Source organism: Carcharodon carcharias, chromosome 10 (genome assembly GCF_017639515.1).
Source record: "Carcharodon carcharias isolate sCarCar2 chromosome 10, sCarCar2.pri, whole genome shotgun sequence".
NCBI classification, from domain to species: Eukaryota; Metazoa; Chordata; class Chondrichthyes; order Lamniformes; family Lamnidae; genus Carcharodon; species Carcharodon carcharias.
The window spans coordinates 114,140,411-114,164,967 of NC_054476.1; the positions used below are offsets into that span (position 1 = coordinate 114,140,411).

Consider the following 24,557-nt stretch of genomic DNA (forward strand, 5'->3'; position numbering starts at 1 on the left):
GAGAAGGAATTGTGAGAGATGATGAGGATGTGGGTGGCATTTCAGATGAGTCAAAAAAACAAACTGCATGAATTGTTTTGAAATAACCGTAGATGAATCTGAAAAGGGCCTAAAAGTCTTAGACGCAGTATGTCCAATCAATGCAGAGCAACAAATAGAATGTCCAATTATAATGCAGAATACAGGTCAGAGGAAGTCCTGATCAAGGGCTGTGGTCAGACCACACCTTGAGCCTTGACTCCTCTCTGAGTAGTCACGGCTCAAAAAGAGAAGAGCTACAAGAAGAGCCTGATGTCAGGCGAATGAGTAACGCGGAAAGACTGAAAAAGCTTGGTCTTCAGCTGAATAAGAGACATCTGAGAGGTGATCTTTTAGAATTGTGCAAGGTAGTTACAGCATGTAAAACAAAAAAAAAATAAATGCAGAAAATAATTGGGGGTCACAAGTTTCAACCAATAAAGAAAATTGCAGCATTTATATCCAATGTATTCTTGACATAGATATTAATATACGGAATCAACTCCTAGATAGAGAAGTGGAGGTGAGAAACATGGAATCGTTTAAGAATCAATTGGATGCTGCAATGGGCGAGGAATCTTCCTGGGTGGATGAATTAAGATGGGCTGAAGGACCTTCCTTCTCTGTAATTATCTTATGACCTGGCACAGAGGGGAAAGGTTTGTTACCTAGAAATCTTTACGTCTTTATTTATGAAGCACTCACTGTAGGAACAGACTTACATTCAAATGATTAACAATTTGTGGCTGTTTAATAGTCTTAGTCTTCAATGCCATGTTAATGTGTGTTTCTTTTGAACTCCTTGTACAGGAATGAATCAAGTGGAGCTGTGGTGGGGCATTCTCTCCGTTCTTCCATTTGGGATCCTTGTAATGCTCTGTACCAGGTGTAGGCTATTTGGAAATCGCAGTAAGTAGCCATTTTCTTGGCTCCAAATGGAGGCTTGTAGTGGTCTTTGTGCAAATGAGAGAATCTCTAAAGCCCAGGCAATGAATGGTTTTATTTGTTTCCTGAATGTGCTTCTTTTCTGTATTTTGTTCCATATGGTTGCTCTCTGCACAAACACCAATAGTTGGGATAGAGCCTAGCTCAGCACTTTTGCGTTGATGAAGAGCTCAGATGAGAAGATGATAAACTTGGCTTTGTTTTTTCTTCATCCCTCTGGTATACCTGCTCTTTCCTGCAACCCCTATCTTACCAAACTGCATCCTGCCATTTGTATCCCTTTGCTTTGCTCTTTAGGTACCTTTTTCATACTCAGTATTATAAAGTATAATTAGAGGATTGTTTTGCAGCAGAGAACGTTGATAGTGTTTATAGAGCGAAAACCATTTGGCATCTCTTTCTGCTTTTTTTCCTTCATTTTTGAGCTGAAATTGTTCTAGCCAGATCAAACCCTCAAAGTACTAAACATCCATTGCAATTTTTTTAAAGCATGAAATATTATAAAAATAATAACGTTCATTAGTAACACAGAATATAAAGTAGAATCCAGGAAATGCATAAGGATTCACAAAGTTCCTAACTTGGAGCAGCTCCAGAAAACATCTTATAATTTTCTGTTTAGAGGCATATTTAGTACACGTTGGAAAAGTCAATAGTTTCAGATATAAAGCTAGTGAATGATTCTTCTGCAGTAAGATTCTGCTGCACTCTTCAAATCCCATGTTTTGTAGGTCAAGGTCGTAAATGTCATCGAAATCGAGAGGTGGGTGATCTAAAAATAAGGCAAGGTGGAAAGTGAAATAAAACCGCCTCTGTTGTAATCAGTCTAATTTTTTTCTGAAATCTTCCTGGGGTTTAGTCAACAGCAAAATACAGCAATATAATCAAACATGTTCTGAGAATCAATCTATTTCAGTAAGTTTTTGCAGGCAATGAGTTTGGCTTCGCTTTCAGGTGTCGGATGTTGTTTGAAATACGTTGCTGTGAAACTCAGGCTTGGCACTTCAGGCTCTACTGCTGAAAGTTGACATGAAACTTGAGCACGTTGGTGGAGAAGGGGGCTCAGATATATATCAGGAACCAGCAGTGTTTAACCCCTGGAGTACTACACAGTTAATTGTTGCTTCATTTACAAAGTTAGTGCATGATTTGAATGGTAGATTCTCCCTCCCTTCAGCACTTGCTGTTAATGGAGGTGTCTCCCACGTGCTTGCGGCTTGTCTGTATCCTGTTGTGTAGTACTAAAGAAAGGCCTGCATTCCTATAGTGCCATTTATGACCTTAATGTCTCAAAGCACTTTACAGCCAATGAAGTATCTTCTTAAAGTGTAGGCATTATTGTAATGGGGGAAGCGCAGCAGCCAATTTGTATACAGCAAGCTACTGCATACAGCTTTATGATAATGACCAAATAATCTGCCTTTAGTGTCTTGTCAATTGCTAAATATTGGCCAGGACACTCCTGATCTTCAAAGTAGTGCCACGGGTTATTTTATATTTCGTGAAAGGACAGATGGGGCCTTGTCTTAACAGCTCATTCAAAACATGTTACTTCAGACAGTGCAACACTCCATCCGTTCTTCTGTACTGCACTGAATGTCAGCCTAGAGTTTGTGTTTGGAAGGGGAGATGTTGGCATAGTAGTAATGTCACTGGACTAATCATCCAGAGGCCCAGGCAACTGACCTGGGTACATGGGTTCAAATCGGGCAGCTGGCAGAATTTAAATTAAAAAAAACCTGGAATTGAAAGCTAGCCTCAATGACAGTAATCATTAAATTGTCATCCATTGTTGTCAAAACTCATCTGGTTCATTAATGTCCTTTTAGGGAAGGAAATCTGTCATCCTTACCTAGCCTGGCCTACATGTGACTCCAGGCCCACAGCGATGTGGTAACTGCTGTCAAGGGCAATAAGGGATAGACAACAAATGCCAGCCTTGCCCAGCGATGTCCACATCCCATGAATGAATAAAAAAAAGTCAGTAAAGTGGCACTTGAATCCATAACTGTCTACTCAGGTGAGATTGTTACCAACTGAGAAACCTATTGAGGAAATAATTAATTGAAAAAATAATAATGAGACAGTACCTGTCTCTATCGCTTAGGATGTATTACTGGCCCCTGCTCTCCTATATTTTTTTTAATGCTACTTTGGAGCGATACATAAAGGCTTTTGCATTTCAAAATGGTGAAGCAGTTATAAATTACAAGAACAAACATGAGCAGCTTGTCAATCATCTGAAATAAAAGTTAAATATTTGGATGCTGGAGATCTGAAATAAAAACAGAAAGTGCTGGAAAAACTCAGCAGTTCTGGCAGCATCTGTGGAGAGAGAAACAGTTAATATTTCAAGTCTGTATGACTCTTTTTCGGGATTGAACAGAGACAGAAATGTGATGGGTTTTATGCTATTGAAGAGGGGGCAAGGGCAGGTGGCTCAAAAGGGAAGGTCAGGGATAGGTTAGAGGCTGAAGGAATTAAAATACTAAAGATATCATGGAAAAAAGGCAAAGGGAGTGGTAATGGTAGTAGTAAAGAAACAAAGCATTGGTCCAGAATTGGTGTTAATAGCAGAATAAATGTCAGCTCTGCCTGAAAGCAAAACATGAAAAGATAAAGACTGACGCTTGGGTAGAATGCATGCACTCAGTCCGCAAGCATGACCCCAACCTTCTGGTTACTTGACATTTCAATTCACCATTTTGTTCTCGTGCTTGTATTTCTGTCCTTGGCCTTCTACAATGCTCCTTCACGCAAGCTGGAGGAGCAGCGCCTCATCTTCTGATTAGACACGTTACAGCCTTCTGGACTCAACATTGGGTTCAACAACTTCAAACCATGAGCTCTGCCCTCCATTTTGATTTAGAGGTTTTTTTCCCCCAAGTGCCAATTTGTATCGTGTTTTCATGCTTTTGCGTTCAGAAAGAGCTGATCTTTTATTCTGCTATTAATACCTCCACTGCTTTGTTTCTTTACTACTACTATTACAACTCCCTTTGCTTTTTGTTCCAGGGTGTCTTTGGTTTTTAATCTCCCCGCCTTCTAACCTACCCCTGACCTTCCTTTTGTTCTACATGACCCTCGCATCTTTCTCAACAGCGTAAAACCTATCACATTTCTACCTCTTTTCAGTTCCTACATTTCAGCAGGCAGTATTGAGGGAACACTTTGTTGTCCGAGATGTTGCCATTTAGGTAGTACGTTAACCCAAGGTGTCCTGTCAATCTGTTCAAGTGGATGCAAGAGAGCTGGTAGCATGATTAAAAGAAGAGCAAGGGAGCTTTCCCCAATGTCCTGGCCAATAGTTACCTCTCTGTCAATATCACTAAAAACAAATTATCAGGTCATTATCTCATTGCTGTTTGTGGGCGTTTGCTGTGTGCAAATTGGCTGCCCTGTTCCCACAATACAACAGTAACTACAATTCCAAAGTACTTGATTGGTTGTAAAGAACTTTGAAATTTTCTGAGGTTGTGAAAGGCGCTATATAAATTCAAGTCTTTATTTATCTCACTGCTGTTTATGGGACATTGCGATGCACAGATTGGCAGCTGCATTTGTCGACTTTACTTTAGGAATTACAGTTCAAAAAATAATTCCTTGGTTGTGTAGTGTTAAGGACATGAAAGGTGCTGCATATGTGGAAGATGCTTCATCCTTTACATTATCCCTAGTTGAGAAATTAGTAAAGCAGCTTCTTTTTGTTTAACTCTGGTATCTTCATCAAGTTTTGAAATATCAACAATCTTACCACCAATGCCTGCTGCAAACAAGCATTCATTTAGGGAAAAGTGATCTGTCAATCCCACAGACAGAGTTTGTCAGCCATGGCAGAGTGATAGCATTCTCCACTCTGAGTCAGGATGTTACTGGTTCAAGTCTCACTCCATTGACTTGAGCGTATAATCTAGGTTTATGCTTTTATGCAGTACTCAGGGACTGCTGCAATGCTGGATGTGCCGTCTTTTGAATCAGACATTTTCCCAAGGCTCTAGCTGCCCTCTGAAAGATCCCATGAAACTCTTTTGAAGGAAAGCAAAGGAGCTCTCTCTAAATACTTATTCCTCAACCAACACTATCAACCAGATTACCTGCTCTTATTGCTGTCTCTGGGATGTTGCTTTTCGCAAATTAGTTGCCACATTTCTGAACATTAGAGCAGAGACAATAAGTAAAAATCTGTGGAAGAAAATAGAGGCCTTTGAAATGTGGATACCAAGATGTATGCTAAAATTTCCATATACAGACTGTAAAACAAATGAAGAGATGTTTGAAATTGCAAGGGTAAGAAGAGCTCTAAAAAGAGACACCCAGAAAAGAAAATGTCAGTATTTCCGCCATTTTATCAGAGCTGAAAAGCTAAAGAGATCTCTTCCAGAGGGCAAAGTGGAGGCCAGCAGAAAGAGGGGTGGACCTAGGTGTAGTTGAATGACTGACATCATAGAGCGGTTGCAGCCAAGCTACAGTGGATGTGTGAGGATGGCAGAAGACAGAGGAGCATGACAAACCTGACAGCAGATCTGGTAGGAGTAGCTGCAACCAGCAGTAGAACAAAGACTACATTTCAAAGGTGGTCGAGTGTTTGCGATGTCTTGAGGTTGTGAAAGTTACTATACAAATGTAAATTCTTTCATGAGGTGACGGCGTAGTGGTATTGTCGCTGGACTAGTAATCCAGAGGCCCAGGATAATGTTCTGGGGATCCAGGTTTGAATTCCACCACAGCAAATGCTGGAATTTGAATTTTAAAAATCTGGAATTAAAAGTCTAATGATGACCATCAAGCCTTTGTCGATTGTTGTAAAAACCCATCTGGTTCAGAAATGCTGGCCTAGCCAGCGACGCCCACATCCCATGAATGAATAAAAAAAAAAATTTGTAATTCATTCTCAGGATGTAGGTGAAGCTAGCAAGAGAGGCGTTTATTGCCCATCCCTAGTTGCTCCTGAGATGTTGGTGGTGAGCTGCCTTTTGTCACAGATGCATTCAATGTGATGGAAAGCACTCTTTACTGCTGTCAGGTGGGTACTTCCAGAATTTTGACCCAGCGACAATGAAGGAGCATCGATGTCCATGTTGGGCTGGTGGGTGACTGAAAAAGGAGGTGGTGACGCTCCCATTGCGAGATTGCAATTTTGGCCTCCACAGAGGAGGTGTAGCAGACTTCCTTTCTGGGCTTTCCACTCACAGTTTTTTTGTGCAACATTTATCCTAGAGTATTTTTAATTCATGTCTGTGGTTAATTCCAATCTTATCATCCATCTTAAGCAAACAGAGATGAATAAATTATGATCAAGATAGGAACTGGTTTTCAGGTTAAAGGTAGAACTGTTGCTTTAAAGTTGAAATCGGGGATTTGGATGAAGCTGCACTTTGGAAGCACCCAATGTGATAATTGTAGAAGTATAATATGTTTTATTGTCTCTCAAATTGTGTCTTTAGATTCCCAACTGGTGCAGGTAAATTCCCTGAGCTGACTAGTTTTTTGTTTTCAGTAGCTGCATTGTAATCCTTGTGTAAATACTACCAGTACAATAAAACAGATAATCTGATCATTTATCTCATTGGTAGTTGTGGGAGATTTCTGTGCACAACTTATCAGCTACATTCCCCTGTATTGTAACAGTTATTACATTTCATAACTGGTCTTGAGGTGCAGTGGGTAGCATCCCTGCCTCTGAGCCAGAAGCTGAGTTTGAGTCCCATTCCAGAACTTGATGGCCAAGGAAAGTGCAATTATAATCTGGCCATACAGGTTGATTATCAACATGTAAATTGCAAGAAACCATCACCACACTTCACAATGAGCTTACGAACCAGGAGCAGGAGTAGGCCACTTGGCACCTGAGCCTGCTCCGCCATTCAATAAGATGATGGCCGATCTGATTGTAACTTCAACTCCTTGCCTACCCCCGATAACATTGCACCCCATTGCTTATCAAGAATCTATCTAGCTCTGCCTTAAAAGTATTCAAAGACTCTGCTTCCACCACCTTTTAAGGAAGAGAGTTCCAAAGACTCATGACCTTCTAAGAGAAAAAGATTTCTCCTCATCTCTGTCTTAAATGGCCAACTCTCTATTTTTAAACAGTGACCATTAGTTCTAGTTTCTCCCATAAGAGGAAACATCCTCTCCAAACCAAAGTACTCTCTCTTCACAAGTACTTAATTGGCTGTAAAGCGCTTTGGGATGTCTTGAGGACATGAATAGTGCTATTCAAGCCCAAGTTCTTTCTTTTGTTTACATTTTAACATTAAATTGATTCTTTTCCCCACTTAATCCATCCATTTTTATACCATTCCCATTTTCTACCTTGTTCCTGCTTCTTGCTGACTCTCACCAGCCATGATCTTATTGAAAGGCAGAGAAGGCTCGAGGGGCCAAGTGGCCTACTCCTGCTCCTAATTCATATGTTCGTATTTTGGAAGTGGCAGCGAGAACATAATGGACGATTTTTTTCATTTGGCTAAGAACCAACTACCATGCCCCTTTCTTTGTTCAGTTGAACAAAGATCTCCTAAATCTGCATTGTGTAAAAGTTCACCGAGACTGGAAGGGCTGCTGACATGAATAAACTTGTAGACAGTCCACAGAGGAAGGGCACACCCACTTAAGTGCATCTTAAAGGTTAATGAAACCCTATGAAAGGCCAGGGCAAAGCAAGTTTTCAAATATAGCCAACTGCACTGTTCTGAGAGAGGGATGTGCAATTCTTTTAATTGTTGCCCAGCCTTGATCATTATATGGGTGCCATTTGCACATTTACAGCCTCAGGCCTTCCCTCCAAATCACCCAATGCCATAGAGCTTATGGTAGGAGGTTATCATGCAGCAGATATCTCCAGGGTGAAATTCTTATCATTCATCATACTATTATCTGTAGGAGTTTACTGTGCATCAATTGGTTGCTGCATTTCTTACATTACATCAGTGACCATGCTTTCAAAGCACATCATTAACTACGAAGCATTTTGGGGATGTCATGAGGATCTGAGAGACTGAGTATGGATGCAAATTCCTCCTTTTGTTCTTGTCTGACTTCTTGATGTTCTCTTTGCTTTGTTAAAAGATGCACAGTGGGCCAAAAGGCCTCTTTCTGTGCTGAAATATTGATGATTATGTGAAGGTGTGATTTTGCAGTTTGGACTTTAGCTGACTGGAGATCTGAAATAATAACAAAGTGCTGGAAAAACTCAGGTCTGGTAGCATCTTTGGAGAGAGAAACCAAGTTAACGTTTCGAATCCGATCTGACTCTACTTCAGAACTTTTAAGACGACCACCTCATTCTTATAAACGTTAAAGAATATGGGATCATTCTACTCGGTCTCTCCTCCATAGGCACCCCTCTCATCCCAGGAGTCAATTTAGTGAATCTTCGCTGTACCACCTGCAAGGCAAATATAGCCTTTCTTAGATAGAGACCAAAACTGCATATAGCACTCTAGGTAAGGCCTTACGAAAACCCTTTACAATTACAGCAACATTTCCTTATTCTTGTACTACAACCCATTTGCAATAAAATTGACATACCTATTGCCGCCTTAATTGCTTGCTGCACCTGCACGTTAACTTTCCATGTGTTATGTACAAAAGGCATGCAAATCTCTTTGAATATTTAATAGTTTCTCATCATTTAAAAAAAAATAATTCTGCTTTTCTATTCCACTTACCCAATTGAAAAACCTTTCATTTCCCCAATAATATAGTCCATCTGCCACCTTTATTGCCTGCCCACTTAACCTATTTATATTCCCGTACAAATTCTTTTGTCTTTTCCTCACAGCTTATTTTCCCACCTAGTTTTGTAGCATCAAACTTGAACACGTTACCTCGGTCCCCTCATTTAAGTCATCCAAATAGATTGTTAATAGCTGAAACCCCAGCACTGATTACTAGTGACATCATGCCGACTTGAACATAATCAATTTATTTTTAATCTGTTTTCTGCTCTTTAACTAATCCTCTATCCGTGCTGACTTATTACTCACAACCCCATTAGCCCTTCTCTTGTCAGAAATGTTGGCCTAGCCAATCATCCCCACATGAAAGAATCAAAAAAAGAACCTTTTGTGTGACATCTTATTGAATGCCTTTTGAAAATCCAGATATACTACATTCACTGGTTCCCCTTTATTTACCCTGCTTGTTGTTGCATTCTCATAAACTCTAATAGGATTATCAAACATGATTTCCCTTTCATAAAACTAGGCTAATCATATTTTGATTATCTAAGAGATCTGTTATAATTTCCTTAATATCAGATTCCAGCATACCCCAGAGATCTGCAGTCAGGCTTACCGTTTCCTGTTTGCTCTCGCCACCCCAACCACACACCCCCCACCCCTCCCCAACCCCCCGGCCCCCCATTTCTTGAATTGCAGTGTTACATTTGCTAACTTCCAATCCTCTGGGACTATTCAAAAATCTAGGGAATTTTGGAAGATCAAAGCCAATGTGTGCACCATCTCTGCAGCCACCTCTTTTAGAACCCTGGAAAATACGTCTAAAGGATTTTTCAACTTTTAACTTCATTAATTTCTCCAGTATTTTTTCTTTACCAATGTTACTTTAAGTTCCTCGCCCTCATTAGACCCTTAGTTCCCCATTATTTCAGATTTTTTTAATGTATCTTCCAATGTGAAGACAAAAACAAAATATTTGTTTAACATATCTGCCATCATTCCCCATGACCATTTCTCCTGCCTCAGTTTCTAAGGGACCCACATTTGCTTTTATCAATCTTTTTTACATATTTGTAGAAATATTGCAACTGGTCAGAAACATAAAAACAGTTTATTCTCATTCTACTTTCTCCCTCTTTCTCATTCCTAGGCATCCTCAGCAGTTTTCTAAAACTCTTCCAATCCTCAGGCTTACTACACTACTTGACAATGTCATAAGCCTCATATTTTAATCTATTCCCATTATTCTCATTAATATCATTATATTAATATCAAGCCCCTTTTAATCTATTACCATTATTATCATTAGTATCATTATATTAATATCAAGCCTCTTTTAATCTATTACCATTGTCATTAATATCATTATTATTGATATCATAAGCTTCTGTTAATCTATTATTACTCTTATCCTCTTTAGTTAGCAACAGATATATTGCATTTTCCATGGAGTTTAAACTTTTCAATGTAATGTTAAGAATTATGAAATATTTCTTTAAATGTTTGCCATTCCTTACCTGCTGACATAAAATTAGTGGAGAGGAGTGGAAGACGTACTGAGAACTCCCTAACAAGATTGCAGTAGCACTTTAAGAAGCACCACTGCATCTTCCTGTGCCAGGCCATCAGGATGGAGCACTTGCAGAGTGAGAGCAGTAACCAATGTGGATGTGCAATAGAATACAGTAGATGAGGCCTCTGTACCTGTTCTCATTGCCTCACAGGCCAGTTTCTATCAAATATGCAAAGTGGCTGCATGATGAGTCTTAAAACAGCACAGAAGTGGTAAAAGATTCAGTCGGATAAAGATATTGTACTCTAACAAACTAAAGAATCTAAAATGAAATAAAATTATTGGAGAGGAGTGGAGGATTCCTGGGTCAAAGAAGGGCAGGGTGCAATAACTCAAAGCAAAAAGTAGACAATGAAGGCAGCAGATAAAGTGAGGAAGAGAAAAGGTGGAGCGAGCCCCACAGGCTTTGCGAGGGAAGGAGGGATTCTGCGATGGGATGCGTCAGGGGCCTGTCACACTTCCAAAGTTGGTCCAGTGTGTTTGGGGTGCCCTTTATAAGGGTAGCTGCGCTCAGATCGCAATGGATTAGCAGATTAAACTGACCACTAAACAGCATTAACCACAACTGGAGCAAGCCCTTTACTTCCTGTGTAACTAAAAGCGTGAGAGTATTTCACCATAATAGAGTGCTGGCATTTTCTACTTCTGTTCCCTACCTTTCCCCACCCTCCACACTCCCACTGATGAGAGAAGGCTACATTTTTTGACAGCTTTGAATTGTTGCTGGTGATTGTGGTGCAGCCATTGAAGTAATGGTAACTGGATAAACCAGAGACAGAGATTTGACATGTAGTGCCACGGGCACTGGGAGCTCTCCACTGTCAGTCATGGTTCAGTGGCAGCTCTCTCACCTCTGAGTCTAAATGTCATGTCATGCTCAAATGACACGAGCACATGATCTAGGCTGATATCACCATGAAGTACTGAGTGAGTGCTGCACTGGGGGAGGTGCCATTTTGTGGATGAGACATTAAGACCGAGGCCCCCACTGCTCTCTCAGGTAGGTGAGGGGGAGACAGCAGCATAATGGTAATGACACTGGACTAGTAATCCAGAGCACCAGGCTAATGATCTAGGGTTCAAATCCCACCATGGCAGCTGGTGGAATTTAAATTCAATTAATAAATCTGGAATTGAAAGCTGGTCTCAGTAATGGTGACCTCGAAGCTATCATTGATTATCATAAAAACCTATCTGCTTCACCAATGTCCTTTAAGAAAGGAAATCTGCCATCCTGACCTGTCTGGCTCACATGTGACTCCAGACCTGTAGCAATGTGGTTGACTCTTAGACACCCACTGAAAGGATGCAACAAGCCATTCAGTTCAAGGGAAATTAGGGATGGGCAACAAATCCTATGAAAGAATAAAGAAAAAAAATGTTAAAAATCCCCTGACGCTACTTTGGAGAAAAGCAGAGGAGTTCTTTCAGGTGCCGTGGGCCAAAATTAATCCCTCAACCAACATCATTAAAGAAAACCTTCTGGTCATTATCACATTGCTGTTTGTGTGATCTTGCTGTGTGCAAAATTGGCTGCTGGACCTTCTGCGTTATGGTCATGAACACACACAAAGCTTTATAGGACATACTGCTGTAAAAGCCACTATATAGATTCTATTTCATTAGAATCAATGTAGGGCCTCCACCAAAATAGCAGCTTGTCTGTTTCTTTCAGGGGCTATCTATTTCCAGTTGTTAATTGATTGCCAACAATTGTTTTTTCTCTTTTGCTGTTGATTGCCTGTCTGTCTAATGTCCATGTGAGCTGAACCTGACTGATTTGTTTTCTGGTGAATCTTGCCTAATATTTTCCAATCTTGCCCATTTTCTTATGTTATTCTGGAGCCTTGTTAGAACGGTTTTTCATTGTGGGTAAAATGTAACCATTTTATACGGAGTTAAAAAGTCGCCTAATAAATTACACTCAATTTTTAGTCGTTAGCTGTGGAACAATCTGTTTGGAGATAAGGAACTACAATCTGGGCTGGGGCTTCTATCCCATCAAGCTCTCAAGATTTATTTCTGAAAATTGGTTAAAATGAGCTATAGAAAGATATAGATATTAACCCATTAATTACAAAAAGAGACGAGTATTTGTCCAGGGCCCCACTTGTTTGGCTTTGACTGAATACTTGGAGCAGCTCTGTGATCTGTAGTATTCTTTGTTCAAAGTGACAATTTGATGATCGCAAAGCTTGCATTTGTCACACCTTATTCTGTTCCTGCTGATGCCCAAAGTGCTTTACAAATAGCAAATTAATTTTGAAATGCAGTCACTGCTTTATAGGTAAATGCAGGAGGATATTTATGTGCAGCAAGATCCCTGAAAAACACCAAATGAATCAATTTTAGTGTTGTTGATTGAGGGATAAATATTGGCCAGCTACATTCCCTGATCCTCTTCAAATATTAGCATAAGATTTTTTGCATTCCCTGTGTATTCCTCCTCCCATTACTTGGACCATATCCTTTGTTTTTCACCTGTGTTACTTAAGTACATTTCTTGTTTTTTTTCTTTTCCGTTTTTCTCCCCTCCCCACCTTGAAGACATTGAATTTTGATATTTTGTGGGTATTAAGACAGGAGTGGACTTGGATGCGATGCATCTTGTAGTATAATAGCTGTTGACATTCACAGTCAAGGCTCAAAGGTAAGGTATCTGAACCCATATCCCCAGAGCCTGGAGCTCTGGATTACTAGAGCAGCGACATTACCATTATGCCACCATTCTCTCCAACCTACCCGAGAGAGCATTTGGGGCTTTGGTCTTAATGTCTCATCCAAAAAATGGCACATCCTCCAGTTCAGTACTCATTTGGTACTACATGGCGATATCAGCCTAGATCATGTGCTCAAGTCTTTCAAGTGGGTCATGACATTTAGACTCAGAGGCGAGAGAACTACCACTCCATACCGGGGTGCAGTTCCATGAGCCTCCATTGTCATCAGATATCTTCCATTTGAGCCTTGACTGTGAATGTCGGCAGCTGTTATACTACAAGATGCATCACATCTTGGTCCCCTCCTGTCTTAATACCCACAAATGTACCATTCCAATGAGGAATAATCATTTTCCACGTGCAGTCTATTATATATGTTAATGAGAGGCCTGACATTTGTTTCAGGATATTTCCTGGAAACATATTAGAACTGACCAGAGCAAGCACTGGGCATACTTTGCTCAGGTTTGCGGATTCTTCTGCTTTTCAGTGGGCCTTAGAGACTGCTGGAGGATGCCACCAAAATGTAAGTATTTTTCCTTTAAGCTTTTATTTATGGAGAACTGGGCAGCAGCAGATCCACAGCACTACTGCTGACTCCCCTATCACTCTCCTCTGTCTCCCACTAGGATTTAACTTGCATGATGGCAGGGTAGCTGGCCCAAGCTTTTTCCCTTCAAACCAATGAGCTGCCTCTGGATGTTGGTGCCAGCAGCTTGCTGGAAATGGCCCCCTGAACTAGTGCCTCTATTTGACTTGAGCACTGAGCCCAATTATAGCAATTACAGCCATCTCAGAAAGATGAGTATATTGAACACGCAAATGGCAGAACACATTATGGGTAATGTCTGATGGTTCTTCATATTTATAGGTCCTTGTTCCTCTTGACAGCTGATTATGATAGATTTATCAATCAGCTTGTTTGGGGCCAATCTATATGGAACTTGGCTAAACAACACTTACAGTACTGTGCACCATTAAGGTCGCTAAAAAAGATTGATAAGGTGATACCATTGCAAGGATACAACCATCAGAAAAGACTGAACAGGTTTAGGTTGTTTTCTCTCAAAAAGAGAAGGCTGAAAGATGACCTGATAGAGGACTTATGACGGGGTTCAGGTACTGTAGACATGGAGAAGATATTTCCACTTCTCGGGGAGTTCAAAAACTGGGGCCATAAAAATAAGATAGTCATTAATAAATCCAAGAAGCAATTTGGGAGAAACTTTATACTCTGAGTGGTTAGAATGAGGAACATGTTACTACATGCAGTTCTTGATGTGAATAGCGTAGATGCATTTAAGCAGAGGCTAGATAAGCATGTGACTGAGAGAGGAATAAAAGTTTATCTTTGATATTCAGATGAGTGGACCATAAACACCAGCATAGACATGTTGGACCAAATAGTCTGTTTCTGTGCTGTTAATTCCTATGTAAGGTTAGTTATATTGGATCAGTTTCTTTAGGATCAATGGGGGGAGAATCTGGTTGTGCCCATTTTTTGGTTGATTGGGGGAACAAAGACATCATTTTCCCTGTGCAGTCTATTATATATGTTAATGAGAGGCCTGACATTTGTTTCAGGATATTTCCTGGAAACATATTAGAACTGACCAGAGCAAGCACTGGGCATACTTTGCTCAGGTTTGTGGATTCTTCTGCTTTTCAGTGGGCCTTAGAGACTGCTGGAGGATGCCACCAAAATGTAAGTATTTTTCCTTTAAGCTTTTATTTATGGAGAACTGAGCAGCAGCAGATCCACTACTGCTGACTCCCCTATCACTCTCCTTTGTCTCCCACCAGGATTTAACTTGCATGATGGCAGGGTAGCTGGCCCAAGCCTTTTCCCTTCAAACCAATGAGTTGCCTCTGGATGTTTGTGCCAGCAGCTTGCTGGAAATGTGCTGGAAGGGCCAAAGATCCCAATTTTGACTGAGTCTTAGACTCAGCCTGCCTTCTTTCAGAATGTATAGAATCAGTATAGGGGGTCGATTAGCTCAGTTGGCCGGATGGCTGGTTTGTGATGCAGAGTGATGCAAACAGTGCGGGTTCAATTCCCATACTGGCTGAGGTCATCCATGAAGGCCCCACCTCGCCTGAGATGTGGTGACCCTCAGGTTAAACTCGCTGCCAGTCATCTCTCTCTAATGAGAGAGCAGCCTACGGCCCTCTGGGACTACAGCAACTTTCATTCATTTCGTAGGATCAATATATGTTGCGTACATTTGATCCCTTAGGGTGCACTGGGTAAGGTTGTGCTGGGTGAGCCTTCACCCCTGCCCATTGAGACCTCACTCCTAAAGGTAACCCTCACTCCCAATGTTTGCAGTGCTTTCACTTACCCAGATTGCTAGGTGATCTCAAATCATTTCCAGGGATTGAACAGAGAATTCTTACTGCTTTTGTTTGACATATTTTTACATATGCTCTGAAGTGATCTTCCTTGACTTCAGTATGGGGCAGAATAACACCATGCTGGTCAGTGCTTTAGGCTTTAAATGCAAATGCTGAATAATAAACAAATAGTAGCACCATCACAACATAGATTCTACAGAAGTTATTAAACTTCATTAGCTCATACAAAACAAATAATAAGTTGCTGTGCTGAAGTGTAATATACTTAATTTTATGGTATAGTTATTTTTCTCCCCCTGAAGCCATCTCCCCCTGAATGCTTCAACAGAACTCCTTCAAGTTGAGCCAGACAGGTAGAGAAATATTTACCAAAAAAAATCGCAGGACCAAACAAATTTAAGTAACTGTCTATTAAACTCCAAAAGAGCAGCCAAGCAGTAAATATTTTGAGCCAACTCCATTGGATGTTTGTATTTGAATTGAATGGACTGTCACCTGTTGTTAAAACCCACCTCTTGGAAATAGGTTTAGACAAAATAATGAATTTGACAACTTTTTTTTCCATTCATTCCTCTGATGTAGGTACTGTTAGCAAAGCCAACATTTATTGCACATCCCTAATTTCCCTAGAAGGTAGTGGTGATGCCTTGAACCCCTGCAGTCCATGGGGTAAAGGTACACCCAGAGTGCTGTTAGGTAAGAAATTCTGGATTTTGACTCGGCAATAATGGAAAAAATGGCGATATAGTTTCAAGTCAGTATGGTGTGTGACTTGGAGGGGAACTTGTGTGCAGGTGTTCCTATGCATCTACTGCCCTTGTCCTTCTAGGCAGTAGAAGCCATGGGTTTGGACGGTGCTGTCAAAGAAGCCTTGGCAAGTTGCTGCAGTGCATCTCGTACACTGTAAGCACTGCTGCCATTGTGCCCTGGTAGTGGAGGGAATAAACTACCAAGGTGATAGATGGGGTACCAGTCAAATGGGCTGTTTTGTCCTGGATGGTGTCAAGTGTCTTGAGTGTTGTTGGAGCTACGTTAATCCAGAGTGGAGAGTATTTCATTAGACTCCTGACTCTGTGTCTTGAAAATGGTGAAAAGAAATGGCTTTGAAGAGTTAATAGGCGAATTATTTGCTGATTGCCATCCTCTGATCTTCTGTTGCCACAGTATTTATGTGGCTGATCCAGTTAAGAGCCTCGTCAATAGTAATTCTACAGGACGTTGATAGTGGGAGATTCAATCGCATTGAATGTCAAGGGCAGGTGGTCCAAATCTCTCTTGTTGGAGATGGTCATTATTTGGCACTTGTGTGGTGTGAATGTTACTTGCCACCTATCAGCCCAAGCCTGAATGTTGCTCAGGTCTTGCTGCACGTAGGCGTGGACTGATTATTATCTGAGCAGTTGCAAATGATGCTGAACCCTGTGTAATCATCAGTGAACATTCCACCACTGATCTCATGATGGAAGGAAGGTCATTGATGAAGCAGCTAAAGATGGTTGTGCCTAGGGCACTACCCTGAGAAACTCCTGCAGCAGTATTCTGAAAGAGACAATTGGCCTCCAACAACCACAACCATCTTCATTTGTGCTAGGTATGACTCCAACCAGTGAAGAGTTTTCTCCTGATTCGAACTGACTCCAGTTTTCCCAGGCTCCTTGATATTGCACTTGATCAAATGCTGTCTTGATGTCAAGAACAGTCACTTTCAACTCACCTCAGGAATTAATCACTTTATCTATGTTTAGACCAAGGCTGAAATAAGGTCTGGAACTGAGTTGTGTTGTTGGTATCTGAGCTGAGCATTGGTGAGCAAGTTGTTGGGTGTGCCACTTGATAGCACTGGTGATGACCCCTTCCCTCACTTTGCTGTTGATTGAGAATAGACTGATGGATGATAATTAGTTGGGTTGGATTTGTTCTGCTTTTTGTAGGCAGGACATATCTAGGCAGTTTTCCACATTGTCAGATAGTTGTCAGTGTTGCAGCTGTACTGGAATAGCTCAGCTAGAGTTGCAGCTCATCTTAGAGCACAAGTCTCAGTGCTTTAGCTGGGATGTTATCAAGGTTTATGGCCCTGCTGTTTCCAGTGTTTTCACATGGAGTGAATCAATTGGCTGAAGACTGGTATCTGTGATGCTCGGGACCTCAAGAGAAGGGTGAGATGGATCATCTGCTCAGCACTTCAGGCTTGTCTCTTACATTGATGTGCTGGGCTCTTCCATTATTGAGGATGGGAATGTTCAGGGAACCCACTCACCCCCTTAGTAGTTTCGTAGTCTTCTAGCATTCGCAACTGGCTGTGGCAGCACTGCAGAACTTTGACCTGATCCATTGGTTGAGGAATTGCTTAGTTCTGTCTGTAACATGTTTCTTCTGCTGTTTGGCATGCATGTGGCCCTGTGTTGTAGCTTCATCAGGTTGGCACCTCATTTTTAGGTTCACCTTGTGCTGCACATTGCATGCTCTTCCACACTCTTCAAAAACCAGGGCTGGTTGCCTAGTTTGATAGTAATGGTACATTGGGGGAACTGCCAGGCAATTGGTCATAGATTATGGTGGAATGTAATTCTGTGGCTGCTGATGGCCCATTGTGCCAAACAGCTGCACAGTTTTGAGCTGATGGATGTGTTTTGAATCTATCCCATTTAGCATAGTAGTAGTGCCAGACAACACGGTGGAGGGTGTCCTCTGTTTGAAGACAGGGTTTTGTCTCCACAAGGACTGTGTGGTGGTTACTCCTATCAAAACTGACATAGGCAGATGCTTCAGCGACAGGTAGATGGGTGAGGAAGTGGTCTTAATTGACTTTTTTTTTTACTGTGGTTTGATACAATTTGCTCCATTTCAGTGGGGTTTTACATCAAGATAAACTAGGACACCTTTTTTCTGTGACTTATGTTGGTGTTTAACCCCTTTTGTCTTGTCTGAGACAAAAACGCTTCACTTCAGTTACCATTTCCTTCTGTGCTAATACGAACATACAAATTAGGAGCAGGAGTATTCTCCACCATTCTCCACTATTCAATAAGACCATAGCTCATCTCATTGTGGCCCCAACTCCATATTCTCTCCTTACCTCCACCCCCCCCTCCAACCCCTCCACCAATAACCTTTGACTCCCTTGTTAGTCAAGAATCTAATAAGAACATACGACAAATTAATCATCCAGTTTGTTGTCACTGCTCCATCACCTCCAGGAATAAACACCATCATGTTAGCACACTTGAAAAGTGGAATTTATCAGAAGCGTTAATCTAGCAGTTGTTTTCAGGTGTCCCACAAAACCACAAGTTGCTCACTCTGGACTCTACATGTGCAGTCTCTCAACATTAGGGGTTACTGAACTGGGACATATTTTGTGAGCTATTTTCAAGAACGAAATAAAGACTTCCATTTATATATCACATATCACAATCTCTGGATGTCCCAAAGTACTTGACACTCAATGAAATACTTTTGAAGTCACTGTTGTAATGTTAGTAAATGCAGCAGCCATTTTGGGCACAGCAAGCTCCCACAGTGATGATAACTCTGTTTTTATGATGTGGATCTGGAGATAAATAGAGTCTGGGACACTGGGAAAAACTCTCCTGCTCTTCCTCAGAATAGTGCTTTGGGACCTTTTACACCCATCTAAGAGGGCTGACGGTGCCTGGGTTTAGCATCTCATCTGAAACATGGCACCTCCAACCGTGCAGCAGTCCCTCAGTACTGCACTGGAAAATCAGCCTAGATTCAGTGGTGATGAAACCATTTTCACTTTAAATACTAAGGGCAGGTGCTTCATCGACAAACAACAGCTGTAAAAGATGCAAATGTTTCAAGTGATGACATGAACATTTTCTTCCTGTTAATATTAAGACTAATGTGGAAATGCCTGACTCAGTGACATTAACCCTAACTTAAACACAAATTCAGGGTCTTTTGACAATACAAGAGCTGGAGGAGCTCCTAATTGGTTGGAGATTGCATTGTTCAAGTCGGAGATACAGAGAAACATAAGCCATGGTCAATTTGATGTTGTGGATTAGTTTCAGTTCCCTTATGGGGGACGGGACAGATGTCATAATTTTCTGGAGTTTCTTTCCTAAGTCGGCTTTGGTTTTTATCCATTTTTCTCTGTGTTCTCGGAAATTACATGGTGCAGGATGGTAGGCTTAGTTGTGGAGAAAAAGACATCACAGTTGTATGGGACAGGCTAGATGCACCAGTGGATCTTTTCCTGTCCACCATTTTTTTTGTACGTACATTTTTAAGTTCATAGGAACGAAAGGCCATCAAACCTGCTTCATCCAATGTCCAGGTAAAATAATTCTACCATGTAATCCACTGTCTTTAAGAAATTCCTTATGAAAGCACCTTTCATATCTCAAACTACTATAGAGCCAGAAGGGATTTTGAATGAGATACATTGTTTATTAAAACTCTGCTTATTAAAACAAGACTCTGAGGGGGACTTGAAGGTGGATGCTGAGAGGAATCTTGAACTAGAACATTACCACAGGGATGGCAGCAGTTCAAGAAGGCAATTCACCACCATCTTCTCAAGGACAATTAGGGGTGGGCAATAAATGTTGGCCCAACCTGTAGAGTAAAGGTCTGGCACATAAAGGGCTAATGTGGGACCAAGTATAGTACCACCCTTACAGTGATGTAAAAGAACACATACCCATACCTAGGAGGCAATGTACTGTTGGACAGGGCAATGTATTGTTAGAAGCAAACATGGAGACAGCTCTGAGCTTGGATCTTTGCTGTACCTATGTATATAGCTACTAGTAATTAATAAATACTTGATGTTGAGCTACCTAAGACATGAATACCTTCATAAGACTATAAGACATAGGAGCAGAAATTAGGCCATTCGGCCCATTGAGTCTGCTGCGCCATTCAATCATGGCTGATAAGTTTCTCAATCCCATTCTCCCGCCTTCTCCCTGTAACCTTTGATTCCCTTACCAATCAAGAACCTATCTATCTCGGTCTTAAATACACTCAATAACCTGGCCTCCACAGCCTTCTGTGGCAATGAATTCCATAGATTCAACACTCTCTGGCTAAAGAAGTTTCTCCTCATCTCTGTTCTAAAAGGTCTTCCCTTTACTCTGAGGCTGTGCCCTTGGGTCCTAGTCTCTCCTACTAATGGAAGCATCTTCCCCATGTCCACTCTATCCAGGCCTTTCAGTATTCTGTAAATTTCAATCAGATCCCCCCTCATCCTTCTAAACTCCATCGAGTATAGACCTAGAGTCCTCAAACATTCCTCATATGTTAAGCCTTTCACTCCTAGGATCATTCTCATGAACCTCCTCTGGACCCTCTCCAGGGCCAGAACATCCTTCCTGAGATACGGGGCCCAAAATTGCTCACAATATTCTGAATGTGGTCTGACCAGAGCCTTATAAAGCCTCAGCTACACATCTCTGCTTTTATATTCTAGTCCTCTCGAAATAAATGCCAACATTGCATTTGCCTTCCTAACTACTGCATCAACCTGCAAGTTAACCTTGAGAGAATCCTGGACGAGGACTCCCAAGTCCCTTAGCACTCGAGATTTCTGAATTCTCTCCCCATTTAGAAAATAGTCTTTGCCTCTATTCTTCCTACCAAAATGCATGACCTCACACTTCCCACATTGTATTCCATCTGCCACTTCTTTGCCCATTCTCCTAACCTGTCCAAATCCTTCTGCAGCCTCCCCGTCTCCTCAATACTAACTGTCCCTCCATCTATCTTTGTATCATCTGCAAACTTAGCCAGGGTGCCCTCAGTTCCTTCATCTAGATCATTAATGTATAAAATGAAAAGTTGTGGTCCCAACACTGACCCCTGCGGAACTCCACTAGTCACCGGCCGCCATCCTGAGAAGGACCCTCTTATCCCCACTCTCTGCCTCCTGCCATACAGCCAATCTTCTATCCATGCTAGTACCTTGCCTCTAACACCATGGGCTCTTATCTTACTGAGCAGCCTCCCATGCGGCACCTTGTCAAAGGCCTTCTGGAAGTCCAAGTAGATAACATCCATTGGCTCTCCTTTGTCTAACCTACTCGTTACCTCCACAAAGAATTCTAACAGATTTGTCAGGCATGACAAGACCTACCAAACTATGCCCAACACCTTACAACGTAGCTAGAGACGCCCACAGCCCTTGAATGAATAAAAAAAGAAGGCACAGTTTAAAAAATAAGGGTTCTCCCATTTAAGGTGGAGATAAGGGGGGATTTCTTCTGAGAGTCGTTAGTATTCAGAATTCTCTTCCACAGAGAGCAGTGGAGGCGAGCAGTGGAGGCTGGATCATTGAATATATTCAAGGCTGAGCTTGACAGATTTTTCATTGGCAAGGGAACAAAGGATTATGGGGACAGGCAGGAAAGTGGAGTTAAGGCTACAATCAGATCAGCCATGATCTTATTGATGAGCTGAATGGCCTAATCCTGCTCCTTTTTTTCATGCTCTTATGATAAATGTGGCAGCCAATTTACACACAAGGTGCCAAAAACAGGAATGAAATAAATCAACAGATTATCTGACTTAATAATGTTAATCAAGGAACACCGAGAGAACACTCTTGTGCTTCACATTGTGTAATGTGATCTTCTAAGTCCACGAAAGAGGGTAAATGGAGCCTTGCTCTCATCTGAAGGATAGCATTGCAATATTAGCTTAGGTTATGCGCTCGAGCCTCCGGAATAGGCCTTGAAGTCAAGTCCTTCTGACTCTGAAGTGAGAGTGCTACCACTGAGCCAAGGCTAATAGTTAGGAGCAAATTATTTCCTAACTACTGTAAAAGCCCAAGAACCAAGAACATAATAAATGCTGGGCTGCCAATGCTCGTACAGTTCATGGATCTTATGAGCTGAGAAGAGACTGTGATACAAAGATAAAGTCTAGTCAAAAACAAAGCATGAAAACCTTGCCCAAAGAACCAACAAATGTGGTGAGGAGAGAATGGGGGAAAAAGAAGTAATCTGAGCCAATCTTTAATTTGGCCAAAATTCATAGATTTGGAGAGGAGGGCTGCAAGAAAATGGAGAAGGAAAAAGGGGGAACATTTGACAGAAATCCAGATATTTCAATTTAAGTTATGCCTCCAATGCAGAAGAGGCACAAATGCAAATATCTTAACTTGAGGTAAAGAATAAAATAATTCTGTTCAATGTGTTTATTACTATAGAATGGTTCTATTGTTCTGAAGTGTATCAACCTCATGTAAATGCATCTGTTTGAAACATTTGGTGTAGCATGTAGCTTGAATGGAAGAGTTCAAATGCACTGTGGACCCTGAGTTTTTGAAATGTGAGTTAGGTTGCCTAATTTCAAAACTTGATCCATAGCTGGCTACTTAATCATCAGGAGATCACAATCTATACCTAATAATTTGACTCTAATCCAACCATGTTTTCTGACTGATACACTCCATGTGCCTGTGGAAGGTAGTTCCGTGTGCAACAGGCACAATGGCTGAGTACTGTATTTGAAATGGGAGTGTCTCCTATGTACACTACACAGCTTTATGATGAAATTTGTCATGCAATAAAAAGAAAGACTTTGCATTTATATAGCATCTTTCATCATCTCTGGAAGCCCTGAAGCATTTTACAGCAATGAAGTACTTTTGAAGTGTACTGTAGTAACTGAATGTATAGCCTCTCCCATTGTCTATCAGGGGGCACGTGATGTTCTTGGAGGCTCCTACCAATGAACTCTAAGTGCGGGTAATCCAGGATGTGGGGCTTCCTGTCGAAGATCCTGTCCAAATACATAGCATCTGAAAAGCTCTCTGTAGTAAAATTTATCTGTTTCTTGTTGAAACCTGTCTGAGTAATTACATTTGACAGTGAGGGTAAAATAGCTCCGGCATTGCACCTCATCTTGTTAACGTGAGCGCGTAGAATCTTAAGAAAAAAGAAAAGACCACTCACCAGTCATGCCACTCTTCAGCAGAATCAATTCCTATGATGTGACTATGGAACAGTGGAACCAATATGTAGAGTGCCTTGGTTTTTATTTCGTGTGGAACCAAATTACTGCGGAGGAAAAGCAGAAAGCAATCCTTTTGAGTGTATGTGGTAGCACAACATACAATCTCATCCGCAGTCTGACGGCCCCGAACACGCTCAATTCTAAGTCCTTTAATGAATTAGTGGACCTCGTGAAAACACATTTCCAACCAAAGCCATTGTAATAATGCAGAGGTTTAAGTTTAATTCTAGAGTTAGGGCCCTGGGAGAGTCCGTCACAACCTATGTAACGAAGCTGAAGCAGTGGACAGAATGCTGCAACTTCGGGGACACACAAAATGAAATGCTGCGGGACTGATTCGTTTGTGGAGTTCAGGATGATGCCATACAGCGCCATTTACTTGCAGAGGTCGACGTCAATTTGAAGTGCGCCCTGGAAATAATACTAGCCATGGAAAGTGCTGCGAGAGACACGCAGGCTTTGTAACACATACAATGTGGAGCTGTTCTTCGTGTGGGGGGGTGGGGGGGAACCTCCTGCTGGGTGTGGCACGAAAAGCAGAGTCACAGCAGCGAAGTGAGACGCAATGTCCGCTGTGAGAAACATGGAAAAGCCTAGTAGAAACACTTCAGCAGTGACCCCAAGGTTAATTTGTTACAGGTGTGGGTGACCACAAACTGGACTGGACACCTTTAGATTCAGGGAGGCAGAATGCCATTCCTGCCTTAAAGGTCACATGGTAAGGCAATGCAGGGTGAAATCGAAACAGCCATTAAGCAGCGAACCAACATGATTGAATTGAAAAACGCAGCAGAACCTGAAGCTGCCAATACCGACATCTATTCCCTGTACACCATCACTGCTATAAAAACTGTACCCAACACTGTCACAATCCAGGTTAATGGGAAGCCACTAATAATGGAGGTCAGTACAGAAGCCTCAACCACAGTGGTGGGAGAGCACACATTTAAATACCTAAATGAAGGTACCCAGCCACTGTATCTGGACCAAACAATGGCTCGATTGAAGCATACACTGGAGAATCTATACAGGTAAAGGACATCACCACAGCACCTGTGTCTTATAGGAAACAGACAGCTCAGCTTCCAGTGATAATAGTGACGGGTGAAGGATCTAGTCTTCTGGGCCAAGACTGGTGACAGAAAATCAAGCTTGACTGGTCTGAAATATTTCACTTGAGAACAGGATGAGTTCTTGAACTGCTAAGGAAATATGACAGTGTATTTCGTGATGAATTAGGGAAGGTTAAAGGCTTGCAAGCAAAAATATAAATGG

The 24,557-nt window shown here is 41.5% G+C and overlaps 1 protein-coding gene across 5 annotated transcripts in view; it reads left to right on the top strand.

The window, feature by feature from the left end:
* The window catches only part of LOC121283487 (linker for activation of T-cells family member 2-like), an 89,443-nt gene that overhangs the window by 15,340 nt on the left and 49,546 nt on the right, over nt 1-24,557 (top strand). For 4 of the 5 annotated variants that reach the window (XM_041198121.1, XM_041198122.1, XM_041198124.1 and 1 more), the window contains exon 2: nt 829-927. In XM_041198121.1, the coding sequence (XP_041054055.1) occupies nt 831-927 (97 nt within the window). In that variant the 5' untranslated portion in view covers nt 829-830. Of the gene's footprint in view, nt 1-828; nt 928-2,917; nt 2,984-24,557 lie in introns of those variants that run through there. The other variant, XM_041198126.1, reaches the window with a different exon arrangement.